Raw genomic sequence first — 27329 nt, forward strand, 5'->3', positions numbered from 1 at the left:
GGGGGCGCCAAGGAGAAGTTCCTAGAACTTTTGGCTCTTCTGAGAGCGGAATCCACCACCGCTGAATCATGGGACAACTGAGCCCGCATGAGACTGGGTTCCCCGTGAATCGGGTACTGAGACTCAACTTTCTTGGGAACGGTTGGACAAGAAAAAGGCTTCTCCCAGTTCCTCAACATCAGTTCCTTGAGTGTCTCATGGAAAGGAACTGTGGCAGAAGATGTAGGTGGAGATGGATAGTCCAAAACCTCAAGCATTTTGGCTCTGGGCTCGTCCACAATTTCCACAGGGAAGGGGATGGCCTCAGACATCTCCCGAACAAAAGAGGAGAAAGACAAACTCTCGGGAGGAGAAAGCTGTCTTTGGGGCGAGGGAGTAGAATCAGATGGGATGCCTTGAGAATCCTCACCAGAGAACTCCCCACGCATTTCATCATCATCTGATGAGGTATTATCAGATGGGGCTAAAAGCTCAGACAGAGCTGCCCGAATCTGAGCCCGCCTCGACGAAGAGGCCTGACGACCTCGATGATGATGTCGAGAAGTCGACGGTCCCTGAGATTCCGGTGAAGCTGCCTGCACCGATGTCTCCGGAGAGCCGACCCGGGATGTCAATGACACCGGCACCGGGGGCAGCACCGGTGAAACAGACCTCACCACGGGCTGAAGGCCTGATACATGAGCTTCCGGCACCGGCGACACCAATACCCCCGGCACCGTCGGCACCGGCATCTCTGAACCCATCGACACCGGCACCGCCGGCACCGTCGGTACCGATAACCCCGGCGCCGATTGCCACTGCTGCATCATTCCCATGAAAAAGGGAAAAAAGGCCTGCATACGCTCATCGAGAGTTGCTGCCGGAAGATGCTGGGGGGTCGGTTGAGGCAGTGGAGGCGAAGTCTGCTGAAGTTGCGGAGTGGGGACTCGGCTGCCAAGGGACCCACGCGCCGGTACCTCAGTAATAGAGGGAGAGCGATCCTCTCGGCACCGACGCTTCTTGGGTATCGAATGTATCGATGACCCGGAGCTCTCGGTGCTGTGACGTGAAGGAGAACATCAACGGTGCCTCTTGGCCTTCGCCCGACGCCCGTCATCGAGACTCCTTGGCACCGGAGAAGAGGACTTGGAATCCACACGCCTCTTCGGGGCCAGGTCCGATGCAGAGCGGTCCCGGGGGGTCTGCAAAGCAGGAGGTGCCGAGGTGGGAGGAGACCCACTCGATGCATCACTGCTCCCAGCGTGCATCGGTCGTATGGCAGCCTGTCCCCGGTCTCCAGGTGCCGACGCTTCCTTCGACGTCAACCTTGATGACGCCGACTTCGATGACATCGTCTTCGACGGCACCGACTTCACTGACGCCGATTTCGACGGCGCCAACTTGGACGACGCCGACGGCGCCGACATCGAGGCACCAGGCCCAAAAATCTTCTCCCTTTGGGCATCTCGAGAGAGCAGTGTCCGCTTTTTCATCGCGAGACACAATTTGCAGCCCTCCGAGCGGTGATCCGGCCCAAGGCACTGTAAACACCTCGAGTGTGGGTCAGTGCTGGAGATGGCCCGATGGCAGCGGGCACAAGGCTTAAAGCTGCTGGGCGTCTTGGTTGACATAACGGGAAAAATAGCCCCTGCCAAATCAAAAGACGCGATTGTGTCGTCAAACAAGGGGACACAAAAAAAAAAAGAGATAAAAACCGAACGAGCGATTTAAATAAAATCGCAGACTAAAAATAAAGAAAACTTAAGAAACGAAAAGTAACTAAGATAAACTAAAAAAAGGATACTTTTCTTTAAATTCTTCACCTCCGGGCTCAGGAACACGACAAGAAATTCTCACCGTGGCACCTCTTGACGCGGAGAAGAAAAAACTGAGGAATGTGTCCTCGTGGCGGGCGGGAAAAGGGATGCACGCATGCGCAGTGCATCCACCCGCGCGGCGAGTGACATTTTTCAATTTTCAAGAAGACTTTGCTAGAAAGTCCTCCGGGCCGACGTGACGTCACCCATATGTGAGAATATTAGCCTGCTTGTCTTCGGAGAAACCGATGAAATCAGCAGCTCATAGGTTTGGTTGGTTTATTTTGGGCGAATGGGGATGACAGCTGCTCGGAGGAGGGGAAAGAGAGACGATCCTAATTGGATTCAGATGTTTGACGTCAAGCCGGCTTCTGTTCTCTCAATCTAACCTCCATGAGGCAGGGCAAAGTAAAGTGCCCGGATGTGACGGCTAGGGATGATGCGGAAGTGATGGTGGTGGCCGTATAATAGCGTCGGTCAATGAGTGAGTCAGTTAATGACTGAGCTTCTCTTCCTCGCTCTGCCTTGTTTCTGTTCTGTTGAAGATGTTATATTATTATTAGTATTTATTTTAAATGGTTCCCCCCACATAGGTGAAAATAAAGCAAGAAATTCAAACGTTGGAAAGTTATAAACGCAGGGACCCGCTCCAGCACAGTTATAACGCTGTTCATGTGTAGCATTAAGTGTTGCCAACGTTTTGATCTCTTTTAAGGGGATGTGTTTCGAGGCCAGGTGCTGCTTGTGACCTTGGAGAAAAGGGAAAGTTGCTTTATCTCCCTGTGCAGTTGCATATCCTTGTCTGCTCTGTCGCTGATTCTGTGGGTGAGCCTAAAGCATACGAGTCAGTTCTGTAGGTATTGGGAGACCTCCCCCCCCCCCCCCCCCCCCCCCCATAACGTGTTCTGGGAGGGATAGTATTATGTTTGGCACTCAGTCATGTTGAAATGTGGGTCCTATGCCCTGAGTCCTGCTTATGTTTCAGTTCGAATCCCCCTCTGTCACTGATTGTCACCTACTCCAAGCAAAGATCACAACCTTTTTGATTCTATAGATCCAATTATTAATCTCTAGAAAGTTCAGGGACTATCCCAGTTCATGTCCATCACTGTTCTCAGACCTTCGCTCAGCACTTGTCCTGTCCCCACTAGCCCGCTTTATCTCCATCCCCTTCCGGTCTCTACTCTCTCCCTCCCCGGATTGTACTGAGCCATAGTTGAGTCTTGTGTGATTTACTACTCATTGTTACCCCCTCCCCTCCACCGTCTGCTTTCCAATAACAGGAGATAGTGGGGCGTCAATGGCACCTGTCAGTATATCAAATTGCTTGAAATTAATTTTGTGGCCACGTCACTTGCATAACTCTTGGTATGGTCCTGTCCCTACCAACCAGTTTCTCGCTCCCTCCCTCCTTTGAAGCTGCTGCTGCTTGTGACCGCAGTTACTGATGCTGCTACTGCTATCTCCACATCCACGGTTGATCCTGCCTCTACTGCAGCCTCTTTATGCTCACGTTTATTACAATTGCATGAAGACTTTTTCTATTCTCTGTGTGCTGGATAAGAGTCACTATTTTTAGATTGCTACTGGATGCATGCAGCATTTGTTTGGAAGATGCAGTTTGAAAGTTTTTAATAAACATATACAGTGGTGCTAAGTATTTAGTTAGAATGTGCAGCCAAAAAGTTCTAATTTTGTTTAGTTTCCTGTGTTGTTTAAGATTTTTTTCCATTTTAGGATCAATATTGAAAGAAGTATGCACTTATGTGCACAATCAGGAAAGAATGTGCAATAATTACAACATACCCCCCCCCCCCCCCCAAATATAATAAATGTTGGGTTTTTTGTAGTAATTTTGGAGTAAAAATAACATGAAATGACATGGGAAATGTTTCAAACAAATGAATATCCCTAGTATTAGGTACAATAATTCCTCTTATGGTCTAAGTGCATACCTGAGTACAGTAGGCCCCCAGGGATGCAATGAGGTTTTGGGGACCCATGCTCCAGTGACTCCAATAGGAGGAAGATTAAAGTTGTTTTTACCAGAAGTGGATCCAAATAACCTCAGATCTCTAGTTCACAAATTGACTTGCCCAAGTTTACAAAGGGGCTCATTTTCAAAGCACTTAGACTGTTTACAAAGTTCCATAGGTTACTATTGCAGGTAAAATAACCTGAGAAATTTGTGCATGCTCTAGAGCAGTGTAAATAGAAGTGCATACATTCTCTGGGATAATTTTCAAATTTTGCGCATACAGTACTTTTATTTTGAAAGTTTGCCAATACCCACAGATGGGAAAGCATGTGTGCATTACATTCCTATGGGTGTCTCTAGCATTATCCATGCTAAAAATGCTAGCGCACCTTAGTAAACAGGGTCCTAAGTTTTTGCATAAAATTGCTCCCTTTTCTGTTATTTAGTATTAGGTTACCTGATGCCCAGAGTCTGAGGGATTTGTGTATTAGCACATGCAATGTGGAATAGCTTTAAGAAAAAAAAAAGATATCATAGTCAACATCTAATTTAGTTTTTCATGTTTGATAAAGCAATTCAAAGCATGTTAGCATGTAGCTTTATAACAGTTGCATTTAACCCCTGTTGCAATTTCTCATAAAGACATTACTGAAGAAGTTTTTTCAAGGATAGTTGAAATTATTATTCCTCCCACTAAACACACTTCAACTGTTGCAGAATTCAGGGAAAACTGCATTCAAATGATGCAGTCCTATTCTGCTTTCTGAGTGCCACACACAGCTGTGCCTCTTCCCTTAATCCCAACTTCCTTTTCATCCCTCCAGACCGGTCCAGACGCATAGGATATATGCTGCCCTACTGATTCTCCATAAGTACCCTGTGCAGCCTTCTACTATACAGTATTTATCAGTCTCCAGTGGATGGTAGGTGAGTTAGTCTGTGCAACCTGGGCTGGTGTGGGTTAGGGACCAGTGAGTCTGGAAAAACATAAAAGTGAAACAAGCATTTTTGGCCTGAGATAAGGTCACAGTGTAGGTCAAAGGCTTGGACTGGTTCACTGCTCCTTGGAGTCTAGGGGTGCTACACCCAGGTGGCCCGGGTTCTTCCCCCCCCCCCCACTCCTTTCAGTTCTGAGGGGGTGTAACATATAGCAAGTGACGTCAGATAGAGCTTGAATGGTCCATCCAGTCTGCCCAACAATCATATTCATTATCAATTCAAGTTTAAATCAACAATGAACATGATTTTATATACTTGATCATGGTCTTTCTTTGTTGTTTCTAGGATATAGACCGTAGAAGTCCACCCAGCTCTCTCCTTATGTTCCAGCTACTGGAGTTGCCATCAAAGCCTGCTCCAGCCTAGATAACCTGTGTCTTGGCTCCCCTACCATTGGGAGAGGGCTCTTGAGTGTCTAAATTCGAGGTCAGTTGTCAGATTACCTATTTGGATTGCAGCAGGCAGTAGTGTGTGCTTGCATAAGCTGTTGTGGGATGCACAGCAGACTGTGCAGCATGGCTGCACATAGTGGGAGGAAGTGGCACTACCTGATTTGCAGCAGCTTACAGCAGGTGCATACTGGGGTGGTCCTGGCAGCAGGCACAGAGAAAGGCCATGATACCAATTTTGGCAGTAACTGCCACTGTCTTGCCCTCATGATGGGAATTGGAGCAACACATGTGAAAAGATCAAGCTGTGTTCTAGACAAAGCATGACATTACTATGTTCCTTTAGTACCCTTGGATGTAAACCATCTGGCTCCATTGCTTTGTCTACCTAGCTCCTCACAAACACAGTCTTCTGAAAATCAGTCAGGGTCTACTACACATCCATTCCTATTCATATTTGTCTTCTGTATTCCTACTTCCAGCCCTTTATCTGAACACAGAACAGAAATATTTGTTAAGTGATTCAACACGACTTTAAATTATGTACTTTTCTTTTTAGAATTATACAGGGCCAGGCACCAAGATATTTGATTTGACATTGTTTATGTTCAAAGGATCTTTTAGTTCTTCCATATCCTTCGATTAGCTTTTGAAAGTCTAGGCAATATTATGCTGCCGCATTTGCATTTCAAGCCGCTAGATGTTGGAATGCTTTAGTTTTATTCATGAGATGAGAGATATGCTCTTTAAAGTTTAGAAAATTATTGAAGGCATTTTTATATGTAAGTTTTTATGCTAATTGTTAGTAGAACTATATGTTTTGAAAAATCATTAGATATGAATAACATTCTTTTATTGTTATCTGCACAGAGCCCTTTGGTTTGCAGTGGAATATATGTATCAAACATATAAATGGCAAGTGACCGACTCACCTGCAAATGCGCAGTAGAGACTTCCCTCTCTGTTCCGCCCTTGCGTCAAGATGTGATGACGTCAGAGGGCGGAACAGAGAGGGAAACGGAGTCGGACGCTGGAGCTGGAGCCTCGAAAAGAACATCGCGCGCACCAACCTCCACCCTCCCCCATCCCCACCGCCGCTCCCGCCCCCCCTCCGTATCGGGCCCCCTGCACTGACCTGACAGCAGCTCTCACCTCACCCCAGTGCAGGGGGCCCGGCACGGAGGGGGGAGGGAGCGGCGGCGAGGAGGGTAGCTGGAAATCTCGCCCATTTTAACGGGCTTAACGGCTAGTTGTATTATATTGTGTCCTTAGCTCCCCTTCACTTTTGAGCCCCACAATGCCACTTTTGTACTTTCTCCCATCACTTACATATCTAAAAAATGTTTTGTCTCCCCATTTTACCTTATTGGTAACTTTTTCTTCTGTTTTACATCTTTGCTTTCCTGACTACTTTGCCAGCTTTTCTTAGCTCATTCAAGTATTGTTGCTTGCCTTTCTCTTTCTGTGATCTCTTGTAGTTTACAATGGCTAACCTCTTTAACCTTACCTTTTCATCTACTATTTTTTAGAATAAAAATGGCCGCCTTTTCCTCTTACTTTTGTTTACTTTCCTAACAGAAAGGTTTGCTGCTCTTAAAAAAGCTCCTTTCAGTTATGCCAACTGCTTTTCTAATCCCCCCAGCTGTTCCCATCCAACTAACAACTTTTTAAGGTATTCCACCATTTTTACAAAATTAATTTTAAGTCTAGAATCTTCTCTGTTTAATAAATCCTCTCCACATGTGTCCTAATATTGAATTACACCATCCAGTGATCATTAGATGCCAGATGATCCCCTACTATACCATAAGAAGAACTCTCACCATTTGTAAGCATCAGGCCCTATCTGCTGGAAAATTTGTCTCTGTAGAGAATCCAAAATGCCTTATTTCTTGATGACCCTGCAGCAGGGGCACCCTGATCAACATCTAGCATATTGAAATCATTTATTAGTAGCGCTTCCCTTTTCATGGCTAACTTATGAATGTCTTAATTCCTGTCCATTTCTTCTGCCTGTGAAGGAGGCCTGTATATCATACCAGAGTAAATACATTTTTCATTCCCTGCTTCTTCCTTACCCCTTAAGTCCTGCAATTCTGGCACTTTAATATTATCTTTAACATATAACACCACTTTCCACCTTTTTTTCTTACCCTGTCCTTCCTGAATTAATTTTAGCCTGGTATAGCCATATCCCAGTCATGGCTCTCCATGAATTACATCTCCATGACCATCTCTAATCCAAGTCAGCCTCTTCTATCACAGACTCTATTCTAGAACCTTCTTTCCTGTAATATGGGCATTAGTATACAAAGTTCTCCAGATTTTGCCCATTTTTTCCCCATTCTCTAAAAGTATTTAAAGTTTTACTTGCCTGGAGGGGGGGGGGGGGGATAATTACCTGAGGAATGGTTTCTACAGTGACTGTCACAAGATGGCTTAAAGAGACCATAGCATCTGAATATATTGTCCAGGAGTGCCTGCAGTACTCAAAGCCACTCCACCAGGGGGCAGGCTTGGGCAGAGCATAGGTTAGTTCTGCTGGAGGGCATTTGTAGGATGTTCAGGCTTCTCAGGATGTGGCTTTTGGGGTGAACTTATCTGCCATTTTGTCTGGATCCCACCCTAAATAGGTACTGTTTTAATATGTCATACATGTCTTTACTGGCCTGCAGGGATAATGAAGGAGGAGAAATTATGTTGTCCCTCCAGATCAGTCCAAAACCTACCTGAGTTGGTATTAAAGTGGGGAAGGATGACTGTTTTATGACTGTTAGGAGTAGCTGGAGGTGGGATCTCTGTTCACTGTTTGTTCCTTCAATCTCATCTCATGTTTATAGAGTTCTTTGTTTCTATTGTCAATCCTTCCTGGGTTTAGAAGGGGGAATTCCCTTATTATTGCTTTGTTAAGAAAGTAAGTACTGAATCATAGAACCTACAGGATACTTATGGAGAGATGTCAGTAGTTCTCAGTCTCCATTTGCTGTTAGGAGAGCATATATTCCTTGTGTCTGGACTGGTTTGGAGTGACTCAAAGAAAGAAAATAAGTAGGTAAGACCTAATTTCTCCTTGCCCTGTACAGTTCCTAGTAAGAAACACAGACAAAAACAAAATGTACTTTGTTACAGTTTTGTGATGTAAACAACTATCTGCTGAAAAGAAGAGTCCATCTAACTCATCTCATGGATTATCTAAACTAGATTTTGATTCAGCCTTTCTAAGGCAAATGACCAGTTAGACACCTGCTGAATCAGGTCTTTTCACCCACTCCAGATTCTGTTAATGAGGAATCTTTAGTCAGGCGTGATTAAGATGTATTAACTTATCCTTTAGAACCCATCATTCTGTTTGCATTTTTTACACTGAGGGAACAGAAAGATTTATTGTGATCTCTAATGTCAGTAGCCAGATGGTGTTTTTGCTGAGTACAAACACTTAATATCATCAGACAGAGGAAGAAAAAATGCCCAACACTGTTTGTTAGTTACATGCCCATCTAATGTCAAGGAACCTTTTCTACCAGCATGATTTGAGACAATCCACAGGTCCAGGTGCCCATTGTTAATGCATAGGATTCATCAAAATTAAATTAAAAAAAATCGGTCTTTTGTCCTTGGTTTGGATCCAATTTCCAGAAAAATCCTATTCATAATTAGGTACTATTCTGTTGTTTTTTTCATAGTTCTAGGAACCATATTGGCCTAGTAGAAATCTCATGTCTTTGTAGGATGATACCTTTTAAGGGCCAACACAAGATATACTACTTGATGTTTGGAGACCTTATAGGTCTCTGCTGAAAATAAATATATTGTTACACTCTAAAAATTTGTTTGATGTTTTTACTGTGGTGCATCCTTTGCTAAATGGTCTAAGGGGTTTTGAAGCACACGATATTGATGAGGAAAAAGTATCTTGCATTGTTGGCTGAAGGCTGAATCTCCATCCCTAGTGCAATCGGAGTCTGAGGCAGCCTTTCTGGTCGATGTCCTGTTTGATCTGGTGCACATCTCCTCTTGCTCAGTGGCCTCCACCATAGTAAGCTTAAGATGGCTCTGGCTGCATTATTAGGCTGCAGATGTAGCTTCTAAGAAACACCTCAACCAACTGACCTTTAGGGGGCTGTTGTATTTTGGGGAGGTTCTGGAAAAGCTGGTTAAAGACATGGGAGAGGCCCATCCTCTTTGGCTTCCTGAACTATGCCAGAAAGACTCCCAGCAGGCCCCTGCTGCTAAGGACTGCTAAAGGGTGGGGGTCAGTTCCACTTGGACAAACATGAGTTTGGATTGGTTCCGGGCCTTGGCAGATCCTTCAAGCCACGGGTCCTTTCTTGGCCTCAAAGGATTTGGAGATTCTGGGCCTTGCAAATCGGCAGGAGGTTCCAGATCTTCCCAGTGAGGCGGCACTGGGCCTCTTGGTGGCTTGGTTAGGGGGCAGATTGTCCTCTTCTGCAACTAATGAGCCTGCATCACCTCAGACCAGTGGGTCCTAGATTTGATTGAGTGTGGCTTTGCCCTAGAGTTGGCATGTCCCATGCCTTACACTCATGGTTTTGTCCTGTCTCAGCAGTTGCAGTTAGACTGGATCATTTCTCCATTTTTGTGGTCCCACAGAAAGGACGTTCCTTGCAGCCTATCTTAGACCTCAAAGAGTTAAACACTTGCCTCAGGGTCCAGCAGTTTTGGATGGAGACGCTCTATTTAGTGATCACCTCGGTTTGCGTGGGGTTTCACTTCGCTACAGCACTGGGAGCAGCCTTTCTCAAGAAGGAGTACATGGACAAGCTGCAGGCTCAAAAGTGCAACTCTGCAGCATTGAGGCTATCGAGATCTAGGACTGTTTCCACTTTTTGGTTCCTGTGGTATCAACTGTGGAAGTGGTGCCCTGGGCTCAGCTCATATGTGTCCCCTTCAGGCAGCCCTCCTAACTTAGTGGGTGCTGGTCTATCAGGATTTGACCACTGCCCACTTCTTGCTCCCAAAATGTGGCATAATCTGGATTGGTGGGATTATCACAGACATTTCCTTCGGGGAGTTCTGCCGGACCTGCTTGATTTGGTGGTTGTAACAAATGATCTGGGTCTCCTTGGCTGGAGAGCTCACTGCTTGGGCCGAGTGGTGCAGGGGTGTTGGTCCGCCTTGAAGGCGTTTTGGTCCTTCTGTCACCTAGAGACCTGAGCAATGAAATTGGTGCTGGTGGAGATCTTCTCAGTGATTTGGGGGAGAGCAGTCTGGGTGATGGCAGACAATGCAACAACAGGGTCCTATATCAACAAGCAGGGAGACATCAGGAGTCAGACTGTGTCCCTGAAAGCAGCAGCTCTTTCTCACTGGGCAGAAGCTCATCTTCTGGCTTTGTTGGCAGTCCATATAGCCAGCAGAGGCAACTGACTGACTTTCTCAGTTGATCTCTGTTGGGTCTAGGGGAGCAGTTGTTAGAGCAGGCAGTCTTTCAGCTCCTTCTGGACTGTTGGGATCAGCCAGTCTTTGACCTTGAGCAGCAATGCCAAAGCAAGGTGCTTCTTCAGTCACCAGTGGGAATGCACCTTCATGGGCATAGATGCCCTGGTCCAACAGTGTCCCAAGTAGGAGCCCCTATATGTCTTTCTACCATGGACTCTGATTGCACGATGGTAAGGTATCCCTTTCTGATAATTCTGGTAGCTCCAGATTGGCCCCGGAGACCATATTATGCAGATCTGGTGTGTCTGTTGTTGGACGATCTGTTTCCTCTTTCCAGAAGTCATGGCTTGCTCAGATAGAAATAGAGGATCTGGATCCCTTCTGGCTTGCAGTTTGACCTTTGAGAGGCAGAGATTAATAATGGAGGGACTTTTGTCCATGGTGATTTCGATTTCCTCCTTGCTCATGGCCCACAAGTCTTCCATTTCCCTAGCTTATGTCTGAATATGGGAAGTTTTTCAGAGTGGTGCAGTCAGTACGCCCTTTCTTCTTGGAAGGTGCAGATTCCTGAAGTACTCGGGGTTCAATCACAGCCCATTCAGACTGTAGCAGAGCTGTCATTCAGGAGGCCTTGTCTTCCCCTGCCCAGTAAGTTCTGCTTGGGTACATTTATTTATTTATTTGTTACATTTGTATCCCACATTTTCCCACCTATTTGTAGGCTCAATGTGGCTTACATAGTACCGGAGAGGCGTTTGCAGACTCCGGTGAGAACAAATACAAAGTGATGTTATGGTAAGATAAAGTTCATGTGGCATGGCCACATTGGGGAAATGTACATCGGAAGAGTTGAGTTTGTCCATTACGTATTTTAGTTTTGTTGTGTTGCAGGGATCAGGCATTTACGTTGGATCTGTGGGGTATGCCTGTTTGAACTGGTTAGTTTTTAGTGATTTCCAGAAGTTTAGGTGGTCGTACATTGTTTTCAAGGCTTTTGGTAGTGCTATGTAGGAAAAGCTGGATGCGATAGTTGAATTGCATTTAAGTCCTTTACAGCTTGGGTAGTGCAGATTTAGATGATCTTGTTGATTCTGATGTGTTTCTAGTTGGTAAGTCAATCAAGTCTGTCATGTATCCCGGGGCCTCACCGTAGATTATTTTGTGACCAGGGTGCAGATTTTGAAGGCAATGCGTTCTTTGATTGGGAGCCAGTGTAGTTTTTCGCGGAGGGGTTTTGCACTTTCAAATCGTGTTTTTCCGAATATAAGCCTAGCTTCCGTGTTTTGAGCGGTCTGGAATTTCTTTAATGTTCTTTGCATCCTGCATAAATTCCATTGCAGTAGTCTACATGGCTTAGCACCATTGATTGTATCAGGTTGCGGAATGTATCCCTCGGGAAGAATTGTTTCAGGCGTTTGAGTTTCCACATTCAGTGGAACATTTTCTTTGTTGTGGATGCCACTTGGCTCTCTAGTGTTAAGTTGCGGTCTATTGTATGTCCGAGGATTTTCAGGCTGTCTGATATAGGAAGGGTGTAGTCTGGGGTGTTGATGTTTGTGGGGATGTCCGCGCTGTGTTGGGATGAGAGGATGAGACAGTGAGTTTTTTCTTTATTGAGTTTTAGTTGGAATACATTTGTCCATGAGTCTATGATGTTCAAGCTGAGCTTGATTTTGTTGGTAATTTCTGTCAGATTGGTATTGTACGGAATGTGTATTATGACATCGTCCGCATATATGGAAGGGTTAAGGCCTTGGTTGGATAAGGCTAGTGGGGTCATCATTAGGTTGAAAAGTATCGGTGATAGTGGTGATCCTTGCGGTACTCCACAGTCTGCTTTCCACGGTGGTGATATGCTTGAGTTTGATTTTACTTGGTATGTTCTTGTGGTTAGGAAGCCCTTGATCCAGCTGAGTATGTTTCCACCAATCCTGAATTTATCTAGTAATCTTATTAATATGATGTGGTTTACCATGTTGAATGCACTGGACATATCGAATTGGAGGAGAAGGATGTTTTTGCCTGTTGCTATTTCCTGTTTGAATTTGGCTAGGAGAGTGATTAGTACTATTTCAGTACTGTGGAGGGAGCGAAACCCTGACTGTGATTCGTGTAGTATTTGTAAGTTGTTTGATTACCATGCTTTCCATCAGTTTGACTGCCAGCGGGATTGATGCTACTGGACGGTAGTTAGTGATTTCATTTGTTTTTTTCTTCGTATCTTTTGGTATCGGGGTGAGTAGAATATTGCCATTTTCCTTAGGGAAGAGACCTTGCTGGAGCATGTAATTTAGGTGGGATGTGAGGTCTCCTGTGAAGCGGATTTCATTAGGTAGCAGGGACAGATATCTAGTTTACAGTATGTGTTGGAGAACCTTCTGATCGCCTGGGTGACTGTTTTGACGGGTGAGGGGGGCGAATTTTAACCAAGTCCGATCAGCTGGGTATTCTGTATTTGTCATACCAAAATGGCGATCGCCTCACGGTACTATGTAAGCCACATTGAGCCTGCAAATAGGTGGGAAAATGTGGGATACAAATGCAACAAATAAATAAAAAAATTCTCCAGTGGTTGGGTCCAGCTCATTAAGGAAGTTTTCGATGTCAGTGATGTTCTGAGGTAGCGTGTTGCATAGGTTTACGATTTTTTCGTTGAAATACTTTGCAAATTCATCTGCAGATGGGATGTCTGTGTTCGTTGTAGTGACCTGGTTGGTGTCTAGGAGCTTGTTCACCATTTGGTATAGTTTCTTTGTGTCTTTGTAATCTGTCCCTATTTTAGTTTTATAGAATGATCTTTTGGTCTGTCTTATTGCGTATTTGTATTTTCTTTGTATTTGTTTCCATGTGATAAGTGTATGCTCATCTTTTGTTTTCCTCCATGCTCGTTCGAGTTTCCTGGTGTGTGTTTTTAGTTTTTTCAGTTCATTGTTGAACCATAGTATCGATTTGTGTTTGCGTGAGGTTCTAGTTCGTAAGGGTGCTATTTCGTCTAGTATGCTTTTGCATTTTTTATCCCATTCTATCAGGTAGTTAATGGAGTCAGTTTGTGTTGACCATTCGTTATTGTATATCAGTTGCCAAAATGTTTTTGTGTCTACTTGACCTATTGTGCTGTAGGTTGTGTGTTCTTGTGTTCATTGTGAACCCTTCTTCCGCCAGTGTAGGGGCAAGTTTAGTTTGTAATGGTCGGTCCATGGTGTTTCTGTCCATTTGATATTGGTTATTGTTAAGTTTTGGTCTGTTGAAAGTTTGTGTGAGATGAGATCGAGTGTGTGCCCTTTTTTGTGGGCTGCTTGCATTTGTGGCCATTTGAGATCCCATAAGTGGAGGAATGTCTTACATTCTCGTGCGTTGATTGAGTTTGGGTCTTCTAAGTGAAGGTTGATGTCTCCTAATACTAGTATATTGGAGTTGGTTGCACATGTGCTTGAGAAGAAGTCCATGAAGTTAGTCTGGCATTCGTGCCAGTTGCCTGGAGGTCTGTAAAACAGGACACAGTTCAGGTGATCGTGTAGGGTTTTGTTGTGGATTCTAATTGAGGGAATTTCTAGTTGAGGTGTTATGGACTCGGCAGTGGTTTTGGTGGTGAAATAGGATTGATAGATTAGTGCTATGCCTCCACCTCTTTTTTCTTTCCTGGTCCAGTGTGTGATTTTGTATCCTGGGGGGCAAAGGTCTAGGATTATAGGGTCCTTTTGGTCATGGATCCAGGTTTCGTTGATGAAGAGTAGGTCAAGGTTTTCTGACATGATCCAGTCTGTTAGTATTGCTATTTTATTTACAGCGGATCTGGCGTTGATGTAGCCCACTAGGATTGTTTGGAAGGTACAGCCAAGACACAGAGAAAGGTGTGATTTAGTCATACCTGCTAATTTCCTTTCCTTTACTCTGGCAGAGACCCTCCCTTGGAAGACTGTGGTTGATGGGACGCATGGAGCTCTCTTTCCAGAAACAGCATTTATTTATATCTGCAGTGATCAATGGGGCATGAGTATGATTTCTGGGACCTACTGGAGTTTTCTACTTTGCATCAGGCTCTTATACGGGTGATATCACTGGAAAAGATCAGTTTCTCTACCTCTATCTGCTAGTAGGTGGGGATAACAACCAATAGTTCAGGATGGTACAGCTAGACTAAAAGAAAGGAAATTAACAGGCAAGGCTAAATTTCACCATTTTAGTCATGCGAGCAGTATTTAGTACCACTCTTTGCTTGTGTGGGCACTGACGTTTTGACTTCTTTCTACTCCCTGTGGCCTGCTTTGATTGTTAACTCCACCTGTTCCTGTTTATCTTGTGTGGGCCTGCTGATGTTACCAGGTAGCACACACTGATGCTGACATTGTGGTTTCCTCTGTTGTTTACTGATGAAGCTTTCCCTCTTCTTTTCCTTAGTTTCCTTAGAGTTTCAGCAGTTGTTTTCTTTGTTTTTTTCTGCAGCTCCCCTGGCTCTCTTTGGCCTTGATCACCCAGTTGGGTAAGTTGTCCCTTTTTGCAATCATTGAGCTGTTTGATTTCGCTTCAGCTATTTTTCCTAGCATGTCCTAGAAAATACCTGGGAAAACTCCCAGTAGTTTTAAAAAATGTTCCAGGTGTGCCAGAACCACGTCCCTCATTAACACTAATTTTTGGTGCCTGTCATGTCTGGGTCCCAAGCTGTATTCACAGCTTTCAACAAGAAGCATTAAGAATGAAGAGCAACAGTGCAGAAATATTTTTGGCAAAACCAAAACCGGTCCATTGACACTGACATCAGAGCTGCATTGGACACTGGGGACACATCAACATTGAGGAGGTCTTCCCCTGCCTCGACATTGAGTGTTGATAGGGCCCATCAGCATCAGGCTTCCTCTGATCCTGCACTGAGGACACATAAGGATTTGAGGTCCTCGTCGATGCCGAGGAGCACCATTGTTAGGTGGAAGCCGTGAATCATTAGCATTGGCCCCTGTCGTATCACAGTGTTGAGAGCACTGGGGCATCAACGTCATCGATGCCCGAGAAGCATCTGTGCTGAGAGGGCAGCTCCCCCTCCAAGACACCTGAGTGGATGTGCCAGCCTCCACCAAGCTGGGACCAGACCATCGATTTGATCCTGATGCTTGCTAAGAATGTGACTCAATTGGCTGATCCTTAGTCTTTACCAGTGCAGGCTTCGAGGGGCGGATCCAGGCCATGCTACAGGAGGAGTTAAGGTTCTTGTCCGATGCAGTGCCAAGGCATCAAGGGCATCAGTGTTAGCCCTGATGGAGCCCCAGCCCATCCTGGAAGCCCAAGCAACATCTATCCACTGCTCATTAATGTCGAAGCATTGAAGAGTATTGGAGTCAGCACCAGTGCAGATGGTGTCGTTGTCCAGTGTATCAGAAGAGAAAGCTTCCTCACGGCACAAGAGGACTCTTGTCCCTTGGTGCTCCATCCTGGGGCCTGTTCATCATGCCAGTAGATCGAGGTGGGTGCAGACTCAATTTCTTTGCAGGAGTACTTCTTTAAGTCTGATTTGGATCGATTCTGGGTGTCTGATCAAGAGCCAGAGGTTCTCTCGGAGGAGGGGTCCCTTGGTATCCCTTTGGATGTTGGAGCTGCTAGGGTTAATCATAAACTACCCCAAGTCCCATCTCCTCCCTAAACAGCAATTGAAGTTCTTAGGAGCCCTGCTAGACACAGCTCAGGCTCAAGGTTTTTTTTTCAGATCAGTGAGCAGACGCATTGGTTTCCATCACTTTGTAAGTTCGTCAGAGCCAGCAGGTATAAGCTCGGCAAATGTGCTTGTCACACCTGCCGACATAGGCGCCCGGTATAAGAGGCTTGGAAAGGCTAAACCTCCCCACTGCTGCAGCAGAATGGATCAGCTGTGGTCCAGCTGCTCTGAAGGGATTAAATTGTTGGTTTACCTCCATCCTCACAGCAGGAGCTGCAGTGAAAGCCCTCTAGCAGTTGTAGAAATTGGTTTATGGTTTGTTTACCTTACTGCTGGGAAAGCAGTGGGGGTTGGCTGGAGGTGTCCTGGGTTGCCAGGGAGATATTTAACGAGGATGACTTCCTGACCTGCACTGAGGACAGATAGCAGCAGAATCGGATACTGGCCAGCATGATCAGAAAAAGTCACCAGACAACAAAGGTAGAAAAGATAATTTTATTTTCGTTATAGTGTTTGGAATATGTCCACTTTGAGAATCAGGTGCTCAACATTAAAAGTTTATATTTATTTACTTATTTATGGCATTTTATCCCACATTAAACATGAATTAGGGTGTTTTGTGGCTCTACATGAGAATTGTGATGAAATGATCCCTTGTTTCATATTGTTGACGGTCTGCATTTTCTGTATGGGTGGTATATTTGTGTATTAGTTCTGCCCAGTGTAATATTTATGGTACAGTAAGGTTCTGAGTGTGTTTTTGGACAAAGTTGTGCATAGTGTTTTGCAGTTGAGCGATTGTGGTTAGAATATACTTTGAGAAACCACTTTATTCTTTGACATATGATACATATCTAATATCTAAATTTAATAAAAAGTATTAATTGTGACTTTTATTTTTATTTATTTATTTTTTCTGCGTGTTATCAGACAATTATGGATTTAAGCTCCATCCCTGGCCCCACCCCTAACCCCACCCCCTTTAGCCTCCCCAAACAGTTGGGCCACCGACCGCCTATGCCTGCCGAGCTGTGTTTGTCACACCCATGGCATGCCCCCATTTGAGGCCAGTCCAGTTGACCCTAGATTCCCAGTGGTTTCAGGTCATAAGGAACCTAGCAGATGCTATTACTGTCACTCCATTTGAGGAGTCTCTGTCTTGGTGGATAATTTGGTCCAATTTGACCATGGAACTACCATTCCAAACTCTTCCACCCTACAAGACATTGACAACAGATGCATCCAACCTGGGCTGGGGAGCTCATGTAAATGTGCTTCACACCCACGGTCAACAGTCCTTGTAGGAGGCTCAACATCATATCAACATCTTGGACCCATAGGTAATTTGGAGCTTTCAGAGACTGGCTAATATACCAAATTATCCTCATTCAAATGAACAATCAGGTTGTGATGTATTATTATGTCAGCAAGCAGAGAGACCAGTTTGTACCTCCTGTGTCAGGAAGCAATCCGAATGTGATACTGGACATCCAGCAATGACATGGTGCTCAGAGCCACTTACCTGATGGGGAGAATCAACTGTCTGGCCAACAGGCTGAGCTAGATAATGCAATTGCATGAATGGTCTCTCAGCATGGGCATAGCCTGAGAGTTCTTTTGAGGGTGGGGCACCCCCTTGATAGAGCTCTTCACCATTCACCTGAACAGCAAGGTTCCTCAGTATTGTTCTAGGCTGGGATCATAATAGTAGAGTAGTTTGCTGCATGCATCCTAAGTTCCTTCCTACAGTGGTGTTGGAGTTCCACCTTAACTAGTTAATTGTTCTGCCAACATTCTTCCCAGAACCCTATGCCCATCCCAGTGAATGCGCATTGAGCACTTTGGAATGCAAGAGATCCTTTGCCTTCTATTTGAAGTCCACCTTGCTTTCTGTTTCTTTTGACCCCTACAGGTTAGGGACTGCCATCAGTAAACACCCATTATTCAGTTGGCTAGCAGATTGCATCTCTTTTACTTATGCCCAGACTGAGCTTAATTTGGAGGGTCTTGTTACGGCTCATAATATAAGAGCCATGGCTATGTTGGAAGCCCAGCTAAAATCAGCCTCCACAGAGGAGATTTGCAAGCTGTGACACGGTCTTCTATCCACACATTCACATCTCATTACTGTCTGTTGCAGGATGTGACAGACAGTCCTTTAACGTTTATTCAGGGTCTAGAATCCAACTCCAGTCCCCCCAGGCCCATTTTGTTTCTGTTCCAGGTAGGTTGTTCCAAATAAAACCAAAACAAACAACCCATGTTTTTTTCCTTGCTGGTTGCAGGTTTGTTCTTTTTCATTTCTCTTTTTTTCTTCCATACAATCTAGTAGCTAGGGATTCCCAGATACTGTCCTGCTTTTCTCACATTCTCTCCCTTCTTCCTTAGGAGTTGTATTCTGTCAGATGGTATATTAGATTGTTCTGGTCCCCGCATGGGAAGGCGCATGTATGTGCAGTGCACATTCCTGAAAGCTTGTGGAAAAGAATATTGGAGAGCACCCCTGCACAGGCTCTGTAGGATGACATCACCCTGACGTGAGCATATGTGTCCTGCTGTTCTTGGAGAACTCAGATGATACAGCCTGACTAAAGGAACCACTTTCCCCACCTTGTGAGTCTGCTTGGGTACATCCCACTTGTTAAGGATGGTGCAGCCAGATGCTAAGGAAAGTGAAATTGAGTCATACCTGTTAATTTTGTTTCCTTTAGTCAGGCTGTATCATCGTTAGACCCTCCCTCGGAAGATTGCAGTTGTCGAGACTCTAGGGTATCTCTGTCTTTCTCTCCAGTCTTTAAAAAGAAATTCAAATTAAGAAAATGTGATGCATTATAGCTGCAGTGGTTGATGAGGCATGAATGTATTTTATGGGACATTCCTGTGATTTGGCAGAGGCAAAGAACTTAGAGCTTTGCAGGTTACGTCAGTGATGTCACTAGGAAAGTTCATTTTCTCTACCTGCATCTGCTGGCAGGAAGGGATAATACCTGCCTGTTAAGGATGGTGGTACAGCCCGATTAAAGGAAAATATTTCACCTTAGTTTTACCCATCATTACTGTCCACACTGGCAAAAGTGTCAGTAATACCTGCCTTTAAGAGGTGCATATACTAAATGGATTGGACGCAAGTGTTTCTGTGGCATGTCTCCAGAAGAAGGTAGTTTTGGTTACATTCCATATTTTGGACCTTTATGTCTTCTAATGGGAGTGCTGAAGCCTTTCAGTCTGGCTGATGAAATTTGTGGCTTGCTGAGATGAAAACATGCTGTTTTCCATGTTCTTACTGTTCTAGTAGCAGCTCATTATCAAAATTAATTTAGTTTTGTCTTTTCACTTATAAGTCAGATGGATGTGGCACTAATTTCAGTGTGGACCATTAGCTGGTCATTTTGATGTTTACTGAATAATGCTTCAACAGTAATGCCAGTAATATATAACTTGGTGCGAGTTAATAGTTTTTATGAAACTAGAGTGATTGCAAGCAGTTCATGAAAACACTTTAGTTTAATACCAATATGGTGCAATTTTGCTTTTCTCTTGTTTTCCAGAATAGTCATAACATGGAAAACTTTTTAAAATTTTTAGATACCAAAATAGATCAGCCAGGTATCACACTGATTTCATAAAATACAAATGTGGCATAAACAGCTGAAAGTGGAGATTCTGGGGAAAGAATTCTAAAAACAGAATACAAGACACAGACTTAGTACTCAAGAAACATTACGGATAAGGAAAATAACCCATATTATCCTATAAAGAGGGTAATTTTATAAGAGGGTACATATTTTAAGTGGTAAAGCATGCACCCACTTTGGGATATTTAATCTGAATTTATTCTGTTGTGTTGTCTGGGGTGTGTTTGATTTTACTTTCCTATCTTGACACTGGAGTTCTTTTGTTTCATTTAGTTTTTAGGCTGTAAACCGCTTTGATCTGCAGTATGGTAGTTAAGAGGTCCTTTTGCCAAGCTGTGCTGAAAAGTGGCCAGCGCTAGTGTCAGCATGTGGGTTTTCTGCATGCTGCAGCCACTTTTAGCATGGTGGTAAAATAGCCGCCATGACATATATTTTTTTGTAATGGCAATGAACTAATTTCCTCATTAGTTCATGGCCATTACTGCGGGAGCCCTTACCGCCACCCATTTAGGAGGTGGTAAGGGCTCATGCGCTACTTCCGTGCTAATCAGGTAGCACAGGGTAATGCGCCCGCGCTACCCAATTTGCACAGGCATGCCTACTCTTCACCCATGGGCATGCCTTCTGCGCTAGAAAATAAAAAATATTTTCCAGTTTGGGATTAGCATGTATGGAGCGAGAAAATACCACATGATGCCTCAGTGCATCCCAAGCTAGTGCCCTTTTAGTGTGTGGTAGGCCCCCGTTAGACCTACCGTGCCTTAGTAAAAGGGTCTCTAAATGCTGTATAGTATGTGTCACGAAACGCCTAGCACCCACCTGGGGTTAACCCTGTGGCCACCTAAAGTTGTCCCAGCATTGCTCAGGCCTGCCTGCACCTGCGCACATGCTGTACGCTGCCATACCCTCCATCCACCGCATTGGGTTCCGCCAGAGATCTCAGGGGGAGCAGACTTTTATAAAATAGGCGCCGGTTGGTGTCAGCTACACAGCGGTGTCTGTGTTGTTGCTCAGGGGCTGTAGCGGGCACTGATTAATACAGGCTGTCTCTGTTGCATCCTGCCTAAAAGGAAACAGTAAGTTACATCAGGAGGCAGGACGCAGAAGAGATCCCTGGACTGGCCAGAGCAGGCAACATGTTTTCTTAACTACAAAGTAAAAATATTCAAATCGTGACCATCACCTCAGGAATAGCACACACATTCCTTCCACTGCTAGACACCTTGTTTAAATCAGATGGGTGTTTGTTTGTGAGGTGATTCTACAGGATTTGAAGAACACTAGTCCTGAGCATTTTTATTTTAGGTGACAAGGAGGCATATTTTCAAAGCACTTAGCCTTCCTTAGTTCCATAGGTTTCTATTGAACTTTGGAAGGCTAAGTGCTTTGAAAATATGCCTCAAGGGCCACCAAAGGCAGCCCTTGCCCCAGAGCCTACTTTCAAGTAGGGCTAGACATTTTGTGAAATAACACAAACCCCTGCAAAAAGACACCCAAAACCTATACTGAAAACAGCCTTAACCCACCTACGTAAAGTCAGTGCTATAAATATTACAGTGGGACCTAGAGAAGTGTTTCCCTAGGTAGTCCTGGAGTACCCCCTTGCCATTCAGGTTTTCAGGCTATCCACAATGAATCTGCATGAAAAAGATGTGCATGTAATGGAGGCCGTATATACAAATCAATGTCATGCATATTTATTGTGGATAGCCTGAAAACCTGATGGGCAAGGGGGTACTCCAGGACCAACTTGGGAAACACTGCCCTAGAACACAAAACTTACTACACCATAACAGCCCTAACCACCTATGAACAGACAGTGCTATATATATTACACTGGGCTCTAGAACATCAATTAACCTGCTATTGGGAAATTGGAACAAGCTGCACTGTTACATTCCTTCACAGATGCTACATGCTAGCAGAATCCTTCACGTCAGGCACACATGCAGAACATGGACAGATCCTCATCTGTATAACATAAGAGTAGTCATACTGGGTAAGACCAATGGTCCATCTAGCCCAGTATCCTGTTTCTAACAGTGGCCAACCCAGGTCACAAGCACCTGGCAGAAACCCAAATTGTGACAATATTCCAATCTAATACAGAACAGGAAGCCACAAAAAAAAACAAAAAACCAAAAACAAAAGAAACCACCACCACCACCAACAACAAAAATTGAAATAGAGAACCCCCTCCTCTCTGCCCAAGGAAGCCAGACTCTATAAATAGTGCAATACTGGTAAAAAAAAAAAAAAAAGAAACAGAAATGCATTTTTTCCTGTACTTTGCAAAATAAAAATAGAAAAAAATGTACATTTTACAAAGCAGGTACATCTTAGTCTTTACAAAGTATTAAATAAAAATATTTTTTTCTACCTTTGTTGTCTGGGAATTTGGCTTGTCCCAGTCTTTTTTCCATGTTCCATGAGTCAACCTTACAAATTCTTTTCCAGGTTGGCCTTTCCATTTCTTCTCTCGCCTCTTGTCTTTTTCTTTTCCTTCTCTACATCTGTTTGGCACTGATCTTTCGTTTTATGTCCCCACTATCAAATAGCTATGTATAGAGCTGCCAAGTGATCCAGTTACAGAAGGGAGATTTTTTAACCAGTCCTAGTGTGAACTCACATCCCAATTCATGTGGGATTTGCAGTCCCTGATTCTACCCATCAAAATCTGTACTGCAGTACATCCAAAATGACTTAAGAAAATGCACTCAGACCCCTGCAGGGTTGCTAATTTGAAGGTATCGGAGATGTACATTTTCAAATACTGTCATATTCCTAATATCAAATTGAAAATAAAATACCTTTTTCTACTGTTGTTTGAACAATTTATTTTCTCATTTGCTTTGGTCCTACTATCTATTTTCGGTTTTTCGCTGTTTCTTCTGCCTTTACAGGGTCTTTTGCCCTTCTGACATTTCTTCTGTCTCCAAGTGCACCATCCTTCTTTCCTCTGCACCACTATTTGTCCTGTCCAGCATCTTCCTTCTGTGTTTCTTGTCCCAATCCACTCCCAAGTTCAGCATCTGCCCTTTCTGTGTCCCTATCTCCCCCCTTTTTCAGCACAAGCCTACCAGGTCTCCATATCCCCCCCTTTTCTAGCATCTGCCCTCCTGGTGTCCCCATCTCCCCCATTTTCTAACATTGCCCTGTGTCCCCATCTTTAGTCTTTTTCCAGCACTACCCCTGTGTGTTACCATCTTCCCCCATTTCCAGCATTACCTCTTTCTCCCCATCTCACCCCTTTTTTGCACCATTGTCCCCATATTCCCATTCCCCCTTCCAGTGATGCCCCATCTCCTCCCATTTCCGTAGAGCCCCTCTGTGACCCTACCTCCTCCCCCTTTCCAGTAGTGCTTTCTCTGTGTCCTTATCTCCTCCCCTTTCCAGGTGTGCCCTGTGTCCCTATCTCCTTCCCTCTTTTCCAATAGTGCCCCTGTGTCCCCATTTCTTCTTTCTTCTTATTTTTATTTTGACTTATAAAACCGCTTGTCCCTGAAACATGTTCAAAACAGAATAATCCATTTGTGTACCTAAAAGGTAAACTACAAAACAGATGAAAATGTGATTTCATGTGCCCCAATGAAAGGAGAGTTTAATTCTACTTCCATTTAATTTGAATATATTCTATCTTCCCATGGCAGATTACAACAACATTTAAGATGAACCCATCAGAAAACAGGATATCCTCACTGAAATCTGGATATCTGTATTGTATAGAAGCACAGTGAAGAAAAATCAAACTATAGAGTTTGCAGTTTCTACCAGCTACAATAATTTTTGAAGCTGTTTTAGTGATATTCAATTGTTACTACTTTTCTCCTCCAGCTTTTAAGGCACTGCCTATGCAACTGAAACAACTTTAGACTTGCTACAGACGGATGTGCCAACAATAAAGAGCAACAATATGGATACAGCTGCTCATACGTTTGGCTTGCTTTGTTTCAAGTGAATGGCAATGACGGCTGTGCGGGGGAGTGGAAACAAATCAACCAAACTGGCTTCCATGCTTACAGTGGTCTCGATGGCTCACTTCCACTCCTGTCTATTAAACTTCCTTGGCCAGCTTTTTCTCCCTTCTCCACCCCCCCTACCCACCCACCGACCGGGTCTTACATCTTTCTCCTTCTCTTCAGCCCGCTCTCTCCCGTCTGCATGGTTATTTTTACTTCCCTGAAGCCTTCTCCCTCCTGCACCGGTGATTCACAGTCAGCCTCAGGGCCTCTCCTCAGGCGCGTCCTGCCTACTCTAATGCAACTTCCTGTTTTCCGCAGAGGTGGGACGCGCCTGAGGAGAGGCCCCGACGCTGGCAGAAGGCTGACTGTGAATCACCGGTGCAGGAGGGAGAAGGCTTCAGGGAAGTAAAAATGACCACGTGCTGCGGACGGGAGAAAGAGCGGGCAGAAGAGACAGGAGAACAGATGGAAGACTTGCGCAGGACAGGGGGGGGAGAGAAAGATATTGCACGTGGTGCATAGGTGCCATTTTTTCTTTCTTTTTTTTTAAATATCTTTATTATTAGAAGAAAAGACATGTAACATTTGAACATCACATTCCGGCTCAATGAAGCCAACTATTTCCAATATCTAGCAGCTGATAATAACCTATGAATACAATGAATACATTGACTACATGTGTCAGCTAACAAACCTTATTTTATAACAACATAATACAACTTTCAAAATGAGGCCATTTTAAACATATATATATCTCCTCTGCCCTTCCCTCTAACTTTTTAGTTTATACCCGTCTAACCCCCACCCCCCTCCCCGCTCCTGGAGATGCCTTCTTTGCAGAGTACAGTACCTCAAATAGCTTCCATAAAGAACCATATGCCTGACCTCTCCCTCCAGTGGACTTACTGCGTTCCGTTTCCCATCTAGCCATCTGCAGCATTCTAGTCCACCACTGGTTGATAGCCGGCGGGTCTTCCAAAATCCAGTGTGCTAATACCGTTTTTCGTGCCAGCATCAGCGCTACACATACAAACCGGACCTGAGATGGCTGCAACCCCTGTTCACGCAACTGAGACTCATCCCCCAACAGCAAAATCCGGTAGGACCACTCTACAGCCTGTGCCAACAAATGCTCCAACGCTTGCAGCACCCCTTTCCAGAATACATACAACTCAGTACACTCCAAAAAGGTATGTACTAAGGTGCCTTTACTGTGTTTACATCTTATGCAAGTGTCATCTTCCCAAAGCCCCATCCGCTTTCCTTTCTCCACTCCCCCTGTACCCCCCTAGCTACACCACTGGGTTCCGCTTGCCTCTGGCGAGTTTCCTACCCGCAAATTAATTCCATGGCTGTTTTTAAGGACACTGGGGCCACCATTCCAACAGTTCCTAGAAAACACCCACAGACCAAGAACACAAACCACCAGGATTCTTAGTCAGTCCAGGACAACAGAGCTAATAAACTAACAAGTTTATTATATAAAAAAAATTGGAACAGTGAACGGTTAAAAAAAGGTGTAATCAGCAAACAATAACAGGTAACTTAACAGATATCAAAATTAAAACTAACTAGACATTTTATTACTACCTGAGTAGTACCTGGGTAGTTCAGGAAAATTAACTGCTCACAGGTTTTGAACAGGGTCTCAGTGTAGAGATCCTCACTCTCTACACTCTTTCTCTGAAACTAAAGATTTCAAGCATATTCTGGATGGATTTTTGAACTACAGGGCCAATTCAGAGCCCAGAGCAATAGCAGTGCAGGTTACTTTCCCTCATGAATTAAGCCGGAAAGAAATAGTCATCTCTGCAACAGCTTTAAAGCAGAGGGCAGGCACCACCTGCTGGCCAAACTAGGGAAATGCATATCATAAGAATAACAATACAAACCAGAAGCAGGAAGATCCCCCGTTTCACCACAGTATGTTTTTTAATAATAATCATCATCATCATCATCATCATCATCATATTTTAGTCATTTACATGCAGATGTGACCACTTGTGCACATAAATGACATCTTATAAAATACAGCTGGCACAAAATTATGCAGTTTGAAATGTTGGCATGTACTTTGCCGGTGGGCTTGCACAGTGTGGAGCTTGGGTAGAGCGTTCAAGTACATGAGTAGAGTATAAATATTATGATTAAAGATTATGCTTGACAATTACACAAGCTCTGGACCTGCCACTTACGCTAATATGTTATAATGACAAGTAGGTTCCAAATCGCCTTTATAAAATAAGCTTCATGAAGGTCACATGATGCATTGAGAGGGACAGACACATTTCAGACCTTCTCCGGGGTCCCGTGCTACGCTGTCAGAAATTTATCACCTTCTGCCATCTGAAATATCACCTCACTCTTTTATCTAATTGGTAATGGACAAGTATATTTACAAGCCAGATAGTGAAATGGCAGGGAGAAATTACAATAAAGACACTCTAAAGCTGCGGAACAGTGCAGTGCAGACAAAATGGCGGTGGCTGAAGAAACATGGCCCACCACTTTCTCAGATCAACAACTTACTCAGTAGCAAAAGTGATGGAAGAGTGACTTCCCAGATCTCCACTCAGCTCTCCAATTTGGAGTTTTTTCTGGCAGAAACAACCTGCAGGACCGGTGAGCTAGGTAATGGGACTTAATACACCGCCTTTCTGTAGTTTTTGCAACTACATTCAAAGCAATTTACATGGAGGGGCATAATGGAACAGAAACGCCTATCTCCATGGGCGTTTATCTCCGAGAACGGGTCCGTGAAGGGGCGGGGCGGATCGTATTTTTTAAAAGAAAAAGACGCCCATGTTTTATTCGTCAAGGTGTGAGCTGGGTGTTTTTGCTTTTCAGCGATAATGGAATATGAAATCGCCCAGCTCAAAAACGAATAAATCCAAGGCATTTGTTCGTGGGAGGGGCCAGGATTCATAGTGCACTGGTCCCCCTCACATGCCAGGACACCAACCGGGCACCCTAGGGGGCACTTTTACAAAAACCAAATAAAAGGTAAAAGAGCTCCCAGGTGCATAGCACCCTTCCCTTGGGTGTTGAGCCCCCCAAATCCCCCTCAAAACCCACTGCCCACAAGTCTACATCATTACTATAGCCCTAAGAGGTGAAGGGGGGCACCTACATGTGGGTACAGTGGGTTTGGGGGGGTTGGACGACTAGTAGCATTAAGCAGCACAATTGTAACAGGTAGGGGGGGGGATGGGCCTGGGTCCACCTGCCTGACGTCCACTGCACCCCCTAACAACTGCTCCAGGGACCTGCATACTGCTGCTTGGGAGGAGGGTATGACATTTGAGGGTGAAAGTAAAAAGTTGTGAAACATCATTTGTTGTGGTGGGAGGGGGTTAGTGACCACTGGGGGAGTCAGGAGAGGTCATCCCCGACTCCCTCTGGGGGTCATCTGGTCATTTAGGGCACTTTTGGGGGCCTTATTCGTCAAAAAACAGGGTCCAGGAAAAGTGTCCTAAATTCTAGCTCAAAACTGTTCCATTATCGGCGAAGGGCGCCCATCTCTGTT

The 27329-nt window shown here is 44.5% G+C and overlaps 1 protein-coding gene across 6 annotated transcripts in view; it reads left to right on the top strand.

The window, feature by feature from the left end:
- Positions 1–2215: 2215 nt before the first annotated feature.
- The window catches only part of DNAJC4 (DnaJ heat shock protein family (Hsp40) member C4), a 314429-nt gene continuing 289315 nt past the window's right edge, over positions 2216–27329 (top strand). The window contains exons 1-3 of one of the 6 annotated variants that reach the window (XM_030218850.1): positions 2220–2280; positions 5059–5199; positions 15006–15042. Coding sequence is in view for 1 of the 6 variants with exons in the window: in XM_030218845.1 (XP_030074705.1) it covers positions 2277–2280 (4 nt within the window). In the remaining 5 variants the exon portion in view is untranslated. Of the gene's footprint in view, positions 2281–4598; positions 4698–5058; positions 5200–15005; positions 15043–24976; positions 24994–27329 lie in introns of those variants that run through there. The other 5 variants (XM_030218849.1, XM_030218847.1, XM_030218845.1 and 2 more) reach the window with 5 other exon arrangements.

The sequence above is a fragment of the Microcaecilia unicolor genome, chromosome 11 (genome assembly GCF_901765095.1).
Source record: "Microcaecilia unicolor chromosome 11, aMicUni1.1, whole genome shotgun sequence".
Lineage (NCBI taxonomy): Eukaryota > Metazoa > Chordata > Amphibia > Gymnophiona > Siphonopidae > Microcaecilia > Microcaecilia unicolor.